Source organism: Rhinopithecus bieti, unplaced genomic scaffold, assembly GCF_001698545.2.
Source record: "Rhinopithecus bieti isolate Rb0 unplaced genomic scaffold, ASM169854v2 scaffold_7649, whole genome shotgun sequence".
NCBI classification, from domain to species: domain Eukaryota; kingdom Metazoa; phylum Chordata; class Mammalia; order Primates; family Cercopithecidae; genus Rhinopithecus; species Rhinopithecus bieti.
In genome coordinates, this window is record NW_016805495.1 from 462,395 (window position 1) to 477,961 (window position 15,567).

The following is a 15,567-nucleotide window of genomic DNA, read 5'->3' on the forward strand; positions in this document are numbered from 1 at the left end:
CCTATTTCAGTTTAATCTCATCTGTGTCTAACCCTTGGGATCCTCACCACCCAGGTCTAATGGGGAAAGGTTGCGGTCGTCACATGGCTTCCTGTTTTTGGTCAGCCAAGGGCCACAATGGTTCAAAGAGCCACGCATGGAAAGGTAACCCAAGGTCAGCAAATGGAACAGGCAGTCATCTTAGCCTCAAAGGATTCTTTTAATTAAAACATTGAGGTCTTTGTTAAATCTATGTTAAACAATTGCATTACAGAGAAAAAAAACAACACAAACACACATCATTAAACATATTTATAAAGTATTACAAACAAGAAATTGTCATTGATTTAATTAAAATTAAACATTATCAAAGGCTTATTTGTAATTCTACATTTTTTAAAAAAGACACATAATTTATAAAATAGCTTAAACATCAATACATTTAAATGCAATATCAATTAATTACTTTAAATAATTAGCATTTGATAATAAAAGCACGCTACTGATACAAGTATGCCCTTTGAATGCTTACTGCGTCCAGAACCGTAACTGCCATCTCGCCGTGGGCCGCGGGCATGCTCAACAATTACTCGCTCACCACAAAGGTCTTTGCCGTTCAGTTCATAAACAGCATCATCTGCATCACGCAGATCATCAAACTCCACAAAACCATATCTAGAAGAGAGCAAAGAAAATACTGGTTGGTACCATTTTGACATCCAGCTTCACTAACATTAAAGAGAAAGCAATGAGGTTCATGCTTAGCAAAGGTTAGGTGGATTTTGCAAACTAAGGATCAGCTTTGTCTTCACTTTAGGTGAAATCACTTTGCTTTGTGCCAACAGGCACTGCAAGAGGTAGGGAGACTTCTCAAAGTAGACTCCTATCTTTCTAGGAGGAGGCTGGCTACACACACAGGACACTTCTTATGTTTCCCAGGTAGTTGGTGGCAACTGCAAAGACAGGGATGCTTGGTATAAGAATCCAAAATATATAATGCTACAAGATACATAACACTCTTTCAAACACCACACAAAACTCATCTTTTTTAGCTTTAAAAGTGGTATCTTAGAGAACAATTAGACCTACATTCAGGCACTGTGTAATAACTGTTAAATCATGTGAAAGAAAAAAACCTTTTTTTAAGGTTCCTGTTACTCTACGTAAAACACATCTGTCACATGTGATTATCACTGAAAAAAACACTGGAGCTATTTACTTCCCTGTGAGATTCCAAATTCATTTCCATGAAGTTTTAGAATAGGCTGGAATTCTCTGAAATCTGTATACACCTCGTGCAAACGTCTTTAAATGGTATTGCTATATCTTTTCCAGCCAAGAGGTTTGGTGGCTTAACATATATCCAAAAGAATCCCCCCATCCTCTTAATGCCTATTAAAGAGTACAATTTATATAACTAAAGTGCAAAATTTGAAAGATACTTATAAGCAAGATTATACAAATGCCCTGTAAATTATGTTTTCAAGAAATATTTAGTTTGGTCTGACACAGCTGTGAAAAGTCCAGCTTTGTGACCACTGCCTATATTTAAAAACCAAAACCATCTTATTGATCATAACTAACCAGAAAGGAAAGTTACAAGCAATTTATTTAAACTCTAATAAGGCTGTGTGTACACGGGGACACACTGACTAATGTTCCTCTGCATTTAAACACACTGACACTACAAACAGGTTACAGGACTTGTCAGAGGATCACCCAGCCTGCTAACAAAAAATGATTCCACTTTACTTATTTATTTTATTTTTTGACACGGAGTCTCACTATTGCCCAGGCTGGAGCGCAGTGGCGTGATCTCGGCTCACTGCAACCTCCACCTCCTGAGTACAAGCGGTTCTCCTGGCTCAGCCTCCCAACTAGCTGGGATTACAGGCGCACGCCACCACGCCTGGCTAATTTTTGTATTTTTAGCAGAGACAGGGTTTTGTCATGTTGGCCAAGCTGGTCTCGAAACCTCAGGTGATTCGCCCACCTGGGCCTCCCAAAGTGCTAGGATTACAGGCGTGAGCCACTGCGCCCAGCCCTCCAGTTTCTTTAGAATGTAATGCTGTACTCAGTTACATGTTAATGAAGTGAGAACTCAGAACTGCGAAATTTTTCCTTTACTGTAGAGTTTCTTTCATACAAGTCTCTCAAGGTGACAATGTGCTAGGTTACAATGTGTAGGTAACAACGCTGGAGGTTCTTTATGTTGAAATGTCTGCCTGGCACTGAATGTCAACTCCATTAAAAAAATATAATAGAGACACACCCAGTTATTTAACAGGAAGTGTCTTGCAGTAACACAATTCAGAAGCCACCTGGCTCAATTTATGGGCTGTGAAGTCTCTAAAACATACTTTCACGCTTCCATAGGCTAGAATTGCTGAGCAGCTTAATAAGAAGGATTTTGAATATGCTGTTATCTTAGACAAGGCAAGTAAAGCCTCTCCAAATCACTGACTTACTATGTACAAAAGTGCTTTAACAGTGAGTAAAAACCTATAATAGATAATATAATGTAGCTGCTTTTCCTTTCCTAGATAGAATGGATCATTAGGAAAACTACATTATTTTCAGAGAAAATTCTTCTTTTAAGGCAAATAAAAAAACAACTCAACTATTTTCTACTTTGGTTTATCTCCAGATGGATTCAAAACAGTAACAATAACAAAAGTGCCCTCCTGAATTTAATTGTCAAGACTGCTCTGTCCCAAGTCTGCTCTATCCACAGCATCACTGCTTTTGGTAGCATGTGAGAGCCTGACGTCATGCAGAGGGAGGAGGGACATTCGGCCTGGGCATGAAGGAATGGCCTCCACTCCCTTCGAGTCACACTCTGGCTTGGCACTGTTCAATGACCAGGACTGATCTAATGTGATCTCAGAAGGACACCACAGAATCCTGAGGATTAAACAAACCACAGGAAAATCACCAACTGTTTTCCTTAAAATAGTTATGGGTTACAACTACTGGGCAGAGCGGGCGGTCACAGAATGCAACATCCTTAAGCTCTGCAGGTCAACTGAAACAGAAAGCCCAGTGGCCGCTGATGGCAAGTGATGCTTCTGTCAGACCTATGTGGTCATACATTCTCCCAGACTCAAAGATCACCCTGTTCCAAGGCTCACATGCAGAACTTATCCTGACCTTTCAGAGAAAGCAGTGACAATCTGTTCAGTGGAGGCAGGATAATTTAAAAATAAAAATTAATGTTAAGACAGATGAATCTTTCTTTGCAAGCTGAGAATGAAGCAAGGCATATCTTGCCAATACAAATTCCTCGAGTTCCAGGGACAATTGGTAATGTTACAGAAAAATTCCTACAAGCCTTCCTTCCCCAGTATTTACTTCTAAAACTTCCAACAAGTGGGTCACTTGGTAAGCCTTGTTTGGGGGTATCCAAAACATTTATTAAATTAGCTGACTTGAGATTAAATTTATTTTACAGAAAAATTTTGGCTACTATTCTGTGAAAAAAATCTATTCGAAACATAACAAAGTTCAGTTCAAGGATCAAATCAGGCACCTGACTGTCACTTCTCTCTGCTGAGTGGGTTTGGAAGATTAAAACAAACATCTTCCCATACAACAAACCATACCTGATAGGGACTCTTGTTCTGAGAATAAAGCAAAGAGCAGATAAGTGTGGTTGTTTCTACTAAATCTGCTTTACTTGAAGAATGACTTAATTTCATTCAATAAATAGAGTGAATAAGATATAAATAAATTAAGACAGGAAGACTAGATAATAAAATGTTACCTAACTCTGACTAAACAATCTGTCTATATTAAGCAATGGTATCATAGCTAATATTCATAGCACCCTTCAACTAGGTACTATTATTTCTGTTTTACACATGAAAAAACCGAGGCACAGAGTATTAAATAACTTGCATTAAAAAACCCTGCCGAGCTGGCATTCAAACCTGTGGTTTGACATCAGGGCTGAAACTCCCTAACTATTAAGACTGAAGCAGCAAGAACTGGCCTGGGTTCTAGTCTTGGTTCTGCTATAAACTTTGAACAGCAAATTTAAATCATTTTATTTCTTTGGGGTCTTAGTTTATTCATGAAATGAGGGAGCTACTGCATATCTCCAAGGCTATAACTAACATCAAAAGTATGACAGGTTACGTGTTAAAATTAGTGCTCCTTTAACAATGGAGATGGGGTTTCAATATATTATCCAGGCTGGACTTGAACTCCTGGGATCAAGGGATCCTGTGGCTTCAGCCTCCCAAGTAGCTGGGATTATAGGCACATACCACTGTGATGGGCTTCAAAAATGAAAAATTTAAACTCTAAAATTTGACATGCCTGGACTAGGATGGTACCACCAGACACCAACAAGTGAAAAGGGATAAATTTTTATCGTCTAAAATACCTTTTATGTATAGGTCCCAATTTTAGCTTAAACACTTCAACTGTTCCTGAATTAATTAGTGCCTTCGACAAAGTAAAGCTCTTCCTGGTAACTAACACTAGAGCCTTTTAAAGCCAAGCTTAACACTCCCTTTGTGCTTTGCAGCAAGTAATGTGAAACAAATCTGTCTCAGAAAGGAATCTCCTTTTGAATCCTCTGTCAGAGTAAAAAGGAATATAAAATACATACATGCATGTATACATACTATTACATGTATGCATGTGTGTACATATATGTACATACATCTTTGGTGTGACTTGTGAGTAAGCCTCACAAAACAACCCAAGAGATAAATTTCTCTAATTCTAACAGCAGAAATCCTTCCTCTTCTGCTCTATTAAAAACAAAGAACATCTTTCAATAATTCATAGGATGCAGGAATTCAGAAGAATCTAAGACAAATGTAAAAACCCCTCCACAGCATGGATTGACAGAAACACAAAGAGCCCTGCAATACACTTTCAATCTTCCTCCCCTATGCATATGAAAGAATAAAATGCATGACGTCACTATTCAATATACAACACCCTTCAAGTAAGAGAAGAAACTCCTTTCTTCAATGTTTCTCTGCAATAGGTTGAGTATTCTGAATTCGAAAATCCAAAATCTGAAATGCTCTAAAATCCGAAACTTTCTGAGCAGCAAGATGCTCAAATTCGCTCACCAGAACATTCTGGATTTTCAGTTTTAGGAATGCTCAACCATTAAGTACAATACAAACATTCCCAAATCCAAAAAAAAAAATCTGAAATCCAAAATTCATCTGATCCCAAGCACTGTGTTGTCTTTACCAAAACTATTTTCCTCTGGTCACATCCTATCCTGACAAACCTAGTCAAAAGAATGAGGGGAAGTTACTGTCATTTTCCCTCTAAAAAAGGCAGGCACCATAATTTTTACCAAGTATGGACAGGTATCTGGATACCACAAACAAAAGCCACACTGAATTACATGGGCTGCTCTAAACTTTAGTCCATTCTTATCCCATTGCCAATGCACTCATCTTCCTCATTCAACAGCTGATGTACTGCTCAGGTTATCAGTCAGAATTCTGAAAAGGCAGAACTGGAATGACATATTTTTAAAACTAAGGTACTCTAAGACTTCAAATTTAGAAACGTTATTCACACTTCTTCAGGCAAGAATTATCATCTGAGTTTGTATCCTTGCTAAATATGCTTTCTCTGATCCTAACAGCCTATACCAATGGTCCCAAACACCATCAAGTCTGCCCTTTGCTCTGTCATGTTCTACTGAAGAGGATTTATCTCAACCCTTTTCAGAACAGCTTAGGGTCACTTTTGTCTTCCAAACATCTTCACTGAACAGGAAGACAAAGTCCTGTCTGCAATCTGATGCCCATGACTTGCTCTGGAAACAGGCTGATCAATGGCTAACTGGGTAAGGCATGACTAAGGGGGTGCTCAATACCAGAAACTGCTAGGGAGTGGGTATGAGGAGCAGGGGAAAGCAAGCCTCCATGCGTGTGACCGCGGTCACCCACCAACACTGCTTACCGAGGGGCATGCCTTGGATGGTCTCTCTATAAGAAAATATGCCCCTTTCCACGGTGGATCTCTGCTCACCTTTGTCCTAAAACTGTGCCACATGCTTTTCTTTGTATGTGGACATGACAGTCCTCAGCCAACCATCAGCAGGATGTGAGTTTTGTTTTCACAATGTGGTGAGCCATTCCCACATTCACTCATTTTCCTTGTAAGAACCGAACCTCTCCATGGCTGGTCAGGATTAGGGATGTTGCTGTAGCCAAGGAAAAATTTTCATCTGTTGAAGTTAACCCATGGGGTGGCTTGAACCCTCAATCTAGAGTCAGTAGCACTGTACTTTAAGGGTAAAGCCCTCAAATCTACCCTGAAAGAAATGGCATTCAGTGAACAGGAATCAAACAGCTTTCTTTCAAAGCACTCAGTGATGTCCTATGCTTCAGCCAACTTGGTCTTATGAGGTAAAAAGTTAGGACACACTGATAGGACAGTACTAAAAAATGGCAATTCTTGCTGTCTGCAAAAAGTGCTTGGCCAACTGTAGAAAGACACTTCTGCAACCAACTCTAGTGCTCAGAAGAGGACAACTCAGAGAAAAGCTTGTGAATGAGAACAGTGTAACTGCCCCGATTCCAAAGGTCTGCAACATTCCAGGGAACCAGCGTTCAGGCCCTCACAGAAGAATTAACCAATGTCACATTTACTGCTTAGGATCAGTAATTATGGTTGCAATTTGATTTTCCTGGCAACAGAGGGTTGTTTACAACCCACAACTAAAAGCTGCTACCACATGAAATGGGTTCCTGAGATCCTTTCCTTTCTTGAGACAGGAAGGAGGCTGCTCTGGGCATCGTGGCCTCTCTTTCTTTAGTCTCAGAGGAGGGAGGGCCATCAAGGCCACCTGGAGGAGGTGGATGACTTACCCGTGCTCACTGAGTGGCAGAGCTGGGGTGCGACTTCAGGGCTCACCATTACCCAGTCTGGGACTCTTTTCACGCCGGCAAACTGGCAGTTCCCGCACACCAAGGGCTCTCTGATTAGAGCTAGTGTGGATTCCTGGTCTGCAAACGTTGGCCACAGCTCAGTCTGCACTTGATCTTTCCCCACCTTCAAAGAAGAAAACCTACCTCATGATGTCTCTCTTCCAGATCCCTTGACCATCTAATTTGCTCCCAACACCTTTGTAATCACTTCTGACTATACCTTATTGGTTGGTTACCCACTGGGTCTACTGCCAAATTCTGCAGTTTTCTCATTTGCTGGGCCTTCAGGGCTGTCTCTACCATTTGGATTAATTTATATAATTCTAGGTTAGAGCTATTTTTACTTAGTCAACTTGTCTTTTGTATTGTATCAGGAAAAGTCTGCTGCTAAATCATTTTTTTGTTTAGAAGCCTATAATGACTCCTAAGTATCTTTATGTCACTCTCTAAACCTGGAACACCTTGACTACACAAGTTGAATTATACCAATCTTCTTCCATAAGCTCGAGAATTACATCTTTCATGAAGCCTAAAAAAATGTGCCTATTCCAATTATTTTAGGACTTTCTTTAGCTTTAGCACTTCTATTCAATTTTATGTTTTTTGTTTCTGTTTTCTTTGAGAAGGAGTCTCACTTTGTCGCCCAGGCTGGAGTGCAATGGTGCGATCTCGGCTCACTGCAACCTCCACCACCCGGGTTCAAGCAGTTCTCCTGCGTCAGCCTCCTGAATAGCTGGGATTACAGGCACATGCCACCACACCCAGCTAATTCTTGTATTTTTAGTAGAGATGGGGTTTCACCATGTTGGTCAGGCTTGTCTCGAACTCCTGACCTCGTGATCCAGCTGTCTCAGCCTCCCAAAGTGCCGGGATTACAGGAGTGAGCCACTGCACCCAGTCATGTTTCTGTAGCTTTTTAAGCCTTGTTTTTGTCTTTGTGCTTACCTTCTCTTTTGATTATGACCTCTTCACTAAAAACAACAAAGGCTAGTATCTGTTGGCTACTTATTTAGCACAGTGCCTGGAACAGTAAATAATTTATCCATAATATTTCATTCATTCATATATCAAATGTGAAGAATGTATTATTATTATTCCCATTTTACAATGAGAAACTGAGGCTTGGAGAGGCTAAGCAACTTGCTCATTGTCAAGGAACTCATGAGTGGAGGAGCTAGATTTGAACCCAGACCCATGACTCTAAAAACCCCAGCTCTAAACCACAAGGTTATACTTCTTTTCTTTTTTTAAACATAGTCTCACCTTGTCGCCCAGGCTGGAGCGCAGCGGTGCGATCTCCGCTCACTGCAACCTCTGACTCTGGGCTCAAGCAATTCTTGCACCTCAGCCTTCAGCGTGGCTGGGACTACAGGTGTGCACCACCATGCCCGGCTAATTTTTGTACTTTTTTTTTTTTTTTAGGAGAGACAGGATTTCACCATGTTGCCCAGGGCGGTCTCGAACTCCTGAGCTCAGGCAATCCACCTGCCTCGGCCTCTCAAAGTGCTAGAATTACAGGCGTAAGCCACCATGCCCGGCTTTCTACTGTATTTTAAAGGCAGATGCTTCTCTCCCAGTCCTGTGTACAATCTTTTTTCATTCAACAAATGCTGCTGCTTGACTTAATGATACTCTAACCTCAGATAAGTCAGGCTGTAGTAAAGGTTTTTAATATAATGGGATAAAGTCTCTAGAGAAAATAGAAATTGACCTTGGGGCAGGGTGAAGCACCTCTAAGCTGGGGGTATGTGACAACCAGGTTACTTTCACTCGTCTTTTGGTTCCCATTAGCCAGTGTCAGCCATCTGGTCCTTCCGAAAACATGTGTGGGTTCAGAACATAACAGACTAGAAGAATAGAGGAAAAATAAGATTATTCTGTGCAATCCCCATTCTGGAGGTCCCATATCAACCCCCGGAGTCTGTCTTTGGTTCTAAGGCTCAGCAAAAATTAGACTAGCATAAAGAAGATGAAGACTTGGACCTAGACATGGTGGATGTGAATGAATATTGGCAATATCATGTGTTTAGGAATGTATTTAATTAGTTTTGCAAGGAATGGTGACTCGAACCAAAAAATATAAGTGTGAATGGTAGGGGGGGAAATGGGCCAGAAATCAAAGAATACTAGAAAGTTTACAGACTTTCAACTATACAAAGATTAAAGCAGCAACCAGGAAAGTACTATGCAGATGATAAACATCTAAGATGCTGTGATTTAATTTTCATTAACTACAAACTATTATTAACATGCAGCCCACTAGGCCTCTTCTTCAAATTTCTTTGTAATAACTACTCCTATTTTTGAAAATTTTACGATGTATAAAGCATTATGCTAAGTGCTTTATACACATTATATCCATTTAATTTTCAAAACTCTGAGGTTTACTGTCATCTGACAGATCAAGAAACTAACTTAGAAGAGCTGAGTAACTTCCAAAGCTACCCCAAAGACCTGGGATTCTTCACATCCAGGTAACCTAAAACCTGCATTCTACCACCACGTTCTAACCGCCTTCTATACACCAACGAAAAGAAGTGGTCTATAAAACCAGAGTTGGAGAAACGCAAGCTCTTGCACAGAAAATGTTTCATCAAATTATGTGCTGTAGCGTGGAAGACAAATGCCCACAGGAATATAAGCATCTCATGAGAAAGAGTAAGTGGCAAGAAAACACCATTTCTGCATGTGATGTGTGCTAACACCAGTAAGTTGTGAACATTTATTCTCTACAAGTGGAACCAAACCCATATGCTATCAAAATTTTAATACTAGTCTAGGAAAACAGAAAAAGATAACAAATCATTAAGAAACTTTTATCTTGACAATGAGAACACAAATATATCACTGGGAAAATTAAACTCATGATCCTTTTTCATAAAGTAAACCAACTGCTGAAAAAAAATCTCTAATGATGAAATAACCAAACTCAAGCCCAGGGTATTGAGTCCACACTGCAGATAACAGCCCATCTCTAACAGAAAACATATTCACATAGTGGGTTGAGAAAAATAGAACAATCATTATCCTAAACACCAAACAGTAAAACTAAATCCTCCCAGAATGGGAGGTAGAGAGGAATCTGTATCAAATATGAATTTAGTCTTACTGTGTAACTGCTCTATGAGCCTATTTGCCAACTTTGTTTTAGCTATCCAAAACTTTCAAAAATGAACTAAGTCAGCTAAGGTATTTCACTTTTACTCTGCAAATAGTTTGTAGATCAAACTATCATTACCCCCTGCAATCATAACTGAACTTACTTTTTTGATATTTTAAAGTCAACATGGCTTTCCTGAAAGGGAGGGCAGATACAATCATCTGCATCCATTTCAATTTTCTGATACTTTGAACACTAAGGGTAAATGAAATTCAAAGGTTTCAAAAAAGGGGAATCAACTATTCCCTGACGACACACTAAAAGTTCATGGAGACTCAACCACAAATTAAAAACGATCTGAAAAAACTCCAGAGATGAAAGTCACATTACCAATTTAGAATAAAACTCTTGGAATTTAATACAGAATTACCGTGTCTGTTATTCCTACTTAATGAAATAAAGGTTTACACTCTGCAGACAGCACTACCTGATTCCACACAAAAGCTACGAACAAAACCAGTTCATACTTACCTCTTAAACAACACAATGAGCAGGCTGCCAGGTGTTAAAGCTTCATAAAGATGATGCCTCTTGGATCATCTTGGCTGTATGAGGCACCATGTCCCTCATAATCGCCCCTGGTCCCTGGGCTGGAGTCTGTTTCTTCATTTTCATTTTTGGTTTTAAAGATGCCACTCCCTATGCTTTTATTAATTAGTGGATGCCACTAATATTTTAATGAATTTTTCAAATTCTTTTAAAATGGATGAATCAATAGCTTCATTTCAATTACATGAAAACCTTTCCAAGTCCATGCTTCTGGTCTGTGGTTCCTGACTCCCTTGCCTGAGCCTCCTGCTCTGCCCTCTTCTTTCCTGAAGGCTGAATTCAAACCTCCCTCTTTCAGACTTCCTCTTCTCTCTAGGTCTTGGGGGTCTTTGTTCATGAAGGTCCCCTTTCTGGCATAAAAGCCTAAACCCATGGCTGGGGACCTGGGAGAAATAAAGTGCCTTTCAAGTGTTTCTTCAGGCATTATGTGCAGTTCAGAAATCTTTAGCCTAGGAGACTTTCATCTCAACACACAGAAAAGTAAAACATTTCCTCAAACTTTGGGCATACCAATTCAGAGCATAATCTAATCCCTCAACTTCAGGATACTCCAAGACCAGATGACAACAGGGCAGAGAACATTTACTTGTACAAATCCTTCCTCAGCCAACCACGATAAAGCTGATACCACCTTACAGCTTTTCAAAGAGGAGCCTGGGGAGAAGAATCACTAAGTCTCTAACTAAGGACAACATCATAAAAAATACCATCTGTCTCACTTTTGGCAGTAACTTGTCAGCTTGCTGGAAGCCTCTACAGAGACTAAAGGCTGAACAAGCCAGGAAACCTGAACTACCCTCTCACCCTTGAAGGCAAGTCCCCAAAGGACAGGACTAAAGGAAATAGCATGAGGGAAGCTTTGAATGCCAATGCCCACATATATCTAATATGTGAATTTTAAAAATCTTCTATTTCCGGAGTTGTCAATAACTCATTTTGTAACCTTGGGCCAGTCACCTTATCACCCCATGCCTCAGTTTCCCCATCAGTACAAACTATGGACAACACTTGTTTATAAAGTGCTTTGATATACTCACTTGAAAAATAAATCATACAAATGCATTAATATTTTTAAAGTTTTAAGATTTCAGTGTTAGCTTACAAATTTGTAAGTATCACCCCAACGGTATTCTCTTAGATGCCTGGAGCACCTTTCTTCTGAGGAGCTCAAAGTACAATTTGCGGTTCTGGGTACCTGGAAGCATAAAAAACACTAGAAACCCAAACCACATTTTATTACCCAGTCTATATCCTGTGCCTATCTTTTAAGAAGGGACAAATATTTCACATGGCCCTTAAATTCATACAATACCTCAATGAGAAAGGGAGGAGCTAAACAGTATGTTAAACTGAAGAATAGGGGTTTTAAATGACTTAGTCAAATAATTACAAATGATGTTTATTCACACCACAAACTGAAGGAACCAAGAACCAAGGAGTGGAGGTCTTAAACCAGGGCAATTTATGCTAGTAACATTTGGTCAAAAATCTCAATATGGTATTATCTCTTGGCATTGATTTTTCAAAATGACAGAAAAAAATTAAATCCCCATGTCTCGGGGGGAAAAGTAATATACTTTTTTGGGGTAAGTTGACTTCAAAAGTGGCTTTTTTTTTTTTTTTTTTTTTGAGACCGGAGTCTCGCTCTGTCACCCCAGCTGGAGTGCGTGGGCGCAATCTCGGCCTCACCGCAAGGCTCCGCCTCCCGGGTTTACGCCATTCTCCTGCCAGCCTCCGATAGTGGGAAAACTACAGGCCGCCCGCCATCTCGCCCAGCTAGTTTTTTTTGTATTTTTTAGTAGAGACGGGTCATCAACCGTGTAGCCGGGAATGGGTCTCCGATCTCCTGACCTCGTGGATCCACCTGTCCTCGCCTCACCAAAGGTCTGGGATGACCAGGCTTGAGCCCACCGCGCCAGCCAAAAAGTGACTTTTAATTAAAAAAAAATTTGATCACATTTGTAATAGTTATATTACTAATAAAACAATGATAGCATGCTACTTAATCCATAGTCCGATTTCTCATTCTTTACTATTCATTCAAGAAAACTTCTTGATTATTTTCACTCGGTAAATTAACATTTTTTTATTTTTTATTTTTGAGACAGAGTCTCACTGTCACCCAGGTTGGAGTGCATTGTGTGATCTCACACTGCAACCTCCACCTCCCAGGTTCAAGTGATTCTCCTGCCTCAGCCTCCCGAGTAGCTGGGATTGCCCAGCTAATTTTTGTATTTTTAGTAGAGACAGGGTTTCATCATGTTGGTCAGGCTGGTCTTGAACTTCTGACCTCAGATCTGCCCGCCTTGGCCTCCTAAAGTGCTGGGATTACAGACGTGAGCCACCACGACCCGCCAGCAAGCACAACAGGGGTGCTCCATGCTGTTGAGGTGGCCGCCACATGGGCATGCTCATACACTGCTGGTGTTAAGTGTAACTGGTGCAGCTTTTCTGGAAAGTTATTTGGTTAAATGCACTGAGATACTTGAATATGTTCACTCCTGCTGTGACACATGAATTTTATTTCATAGAATCCATATATACTACGGGATAATAAAAATGCAAACGAAGTTTTATGCACATAATACCCATCACAGGGTTACTTATAACAGCAAGAATTAGGAGACCAAAAAAAAAAAAAGGTAGACAATATAAGGGGAATGGTTGGGTAAATCATAATATGGCCATATAATGAATTTTATGAAGTCATTAATAAGGAAGATTTTAATGTAATAGAAAAAAGTACATGAGACAAATTAAGTAAAAAAAGTGTGACACAAAATTGCACGTAAGACCTCACCTGTCTTAAAAAGATTCTTAATACTTTTCACTTTATGCTTTCATAATATCTAAATGATCTACAATTAACCTACATTTATTCTCTAGTGAGTCAAAAAGTTTTTTTTTTTTTGAGATGGAGTCTCGCTCTGTCCCACTGGCTGGAGTACAGTGGCGCGATCTCGGCTCACTGCAAGCTCTGCCTCCCGGGATCATGCCATTCTCCTGCCTCAGCCTCCTGAGTAGCTGGGACTACAGGCGCCCACCACCACGCCCAGCTAATTTTTTTTGTATTTTTAGTAGAGACGGGGCTTCACCGTGTTAGCCAGGATGGTCTCGATCTCCTGACCTTGTGATCCGCCCGCCTCGGCCTCCCAAAGTGCTGGGATTACAAGCGTGAGCCACCACGCCCGGCCTCCAGCTAATTTTTGTATTTTCAGTACAGACAGGGTTTCACCATGCCGGCCAGGCTGGTCTCAAACTCCTGACCTCAAGTGATCTGTCCACCTCAGCTTCCCAAAGTGCTGGGATTACAGGTGTGAGCCACCGCACCTGGTCCAAAAAGTTCTTGGATTTGTTATGCTTGATAGGCTAAATAGACGAGCCTTAAAGACTGTCAGATGATTTCCTCATATATAATTCTAAACATTTTAATTAGAAAAAAATAGTTAAAAAAGTTATAACAAAGGGCACTGTTCAGAAAAGTAGGAACTCTTGTCCAGGTGTGGTGGCTCAAGCCTGTAATTTCAGCACTTTGGGAGGATGAGGTGGGTGGATCACCTGAGGTCAGGAGTATGAGAACACCCTGGCCAACATGGTGAAACCCCATCTCTACTGAAAATACAAAAATTAGCGGGCTGTGGTGGCAGGCGTCTGTAATCCCAGCTACTTGAGAGGCTGAGGCAGGAGAATTGCTTGAACCCGGGAAGCAGAGGTTGCAGTGAGCTGAGATCGTGCTACTGCACTGCACTGCAGCTTAGGAGACAGATTGAGACTCCATCTCAAAAAAAAAAGAAAAATAGGAGCTCTTAAACACAGCAGGTGGAAACACAAATAGTTTACCAAGTAATGGAATAGCTAGCAAAAGCATTAAAACGTGTATATGCTTTGACTCCCAAAGTCTACTTGCAGGAATCTGCCCTAAGGTAAAAAGAAATGTATACAAAAATTCATATAAAAGATATTCAACAGTATTATACATGCATAAAATAGTACAAAAACAAAGATAACCTAAATGCCTTGCAACACGGTTCTAATTATGTCCATTAAATACCGTATGTATGAAAGAGCGCTATGTAGCCATTAGAAACCAGGTTGTAGGAGAAGACTTAATGACAAAGGAAAAGGATCAGGCTGTTAGGGTGAAACAGGCAAATTATAAAATAACTTATAGTATGATTCCAAGTTTGAAAAATAAAAAATAAAAAAAGGAGTGGGGAGAGGCATAAGAAAAGGGAGAGACTGTGCAGGAGGTAGTGTTTTTTTTTTGATGGAGTCTCGCTCCGTCACCAGGCTGGAGTGCAGTGGCCCAAAATCGGCTCATTGCAACCTCGTGGGTTCAAGCAATTCTCCTGCCTCAGCCTCCTCAGTAGCTGGGAGTACAGGCGCGCGCCACCATGCCCAGCTAATTTTGTATTTTAGAGAGGGGTTTCACCATGTTAACCAGGATGGTCTCGATCTCTTGACCTCGTGATCTGCCCGCCTCAGCCTCCCAAAGTGCTGGGATTACAGGCATGAGCCACTGCAACCGGATGGTGGGTTTTTTAATTAAGAAAAAAAGGAGACAGAGTGTGTGTGTGTGTGTGCACATGCCCATACCTGTATGCAAAAAAAAAACAAAACTAAAAAATCCCACATGCAAAGAGTTTCATCTTCGGACTTTTTTTTCTTGGTCCTTCTCCATATAAAAAAATTATAATAGGCCAGGTGCAGTGGCTCATGCCTGTAATCCCAGCACTTTGCAAGGCGGATCACTTGAGGTCAGGAGTTCAAAATCAGCCTGGCCAACATGGTGAAACCCTGTTTCTACTAATTCAAACATTAGCCAGGGGTGGTGGCACGCACCTGTACTCCCAGCTACTTGCGATGCACGACTGCACTCCAGTCTGAACGACAGGGAGGGAGAGAGGGAGAGAGGGAGAGAGGGAGAGAGGGGGAGAGGGAGAGAGAGGGGGAGAGAGAGAGAGA

The 15,567-nt window shown here is 40.7% G+C and overlaps 1 protein-coding gene across 1 annotated transcript in view; it reads right to left on the reverse strand.

The window, feature by feature from the left end:
• Positions 1-15,567, reverse strand: part of SRSF4 (serine and arginine rich splicing factor 4) — a 32,810-nt gene that overhangs the window by 11,390 nt on the left and 5,853 nt on the right. The window contains exon 2 of the mRNA XM_017872703.1: positions 512-654. Coding sequence (XP_017728192.1) covers positions 512-654 — 143 coding nt within the window. The remainder of the gene's footprint in view (positions 1-511; positions 655-15,567) is intronic.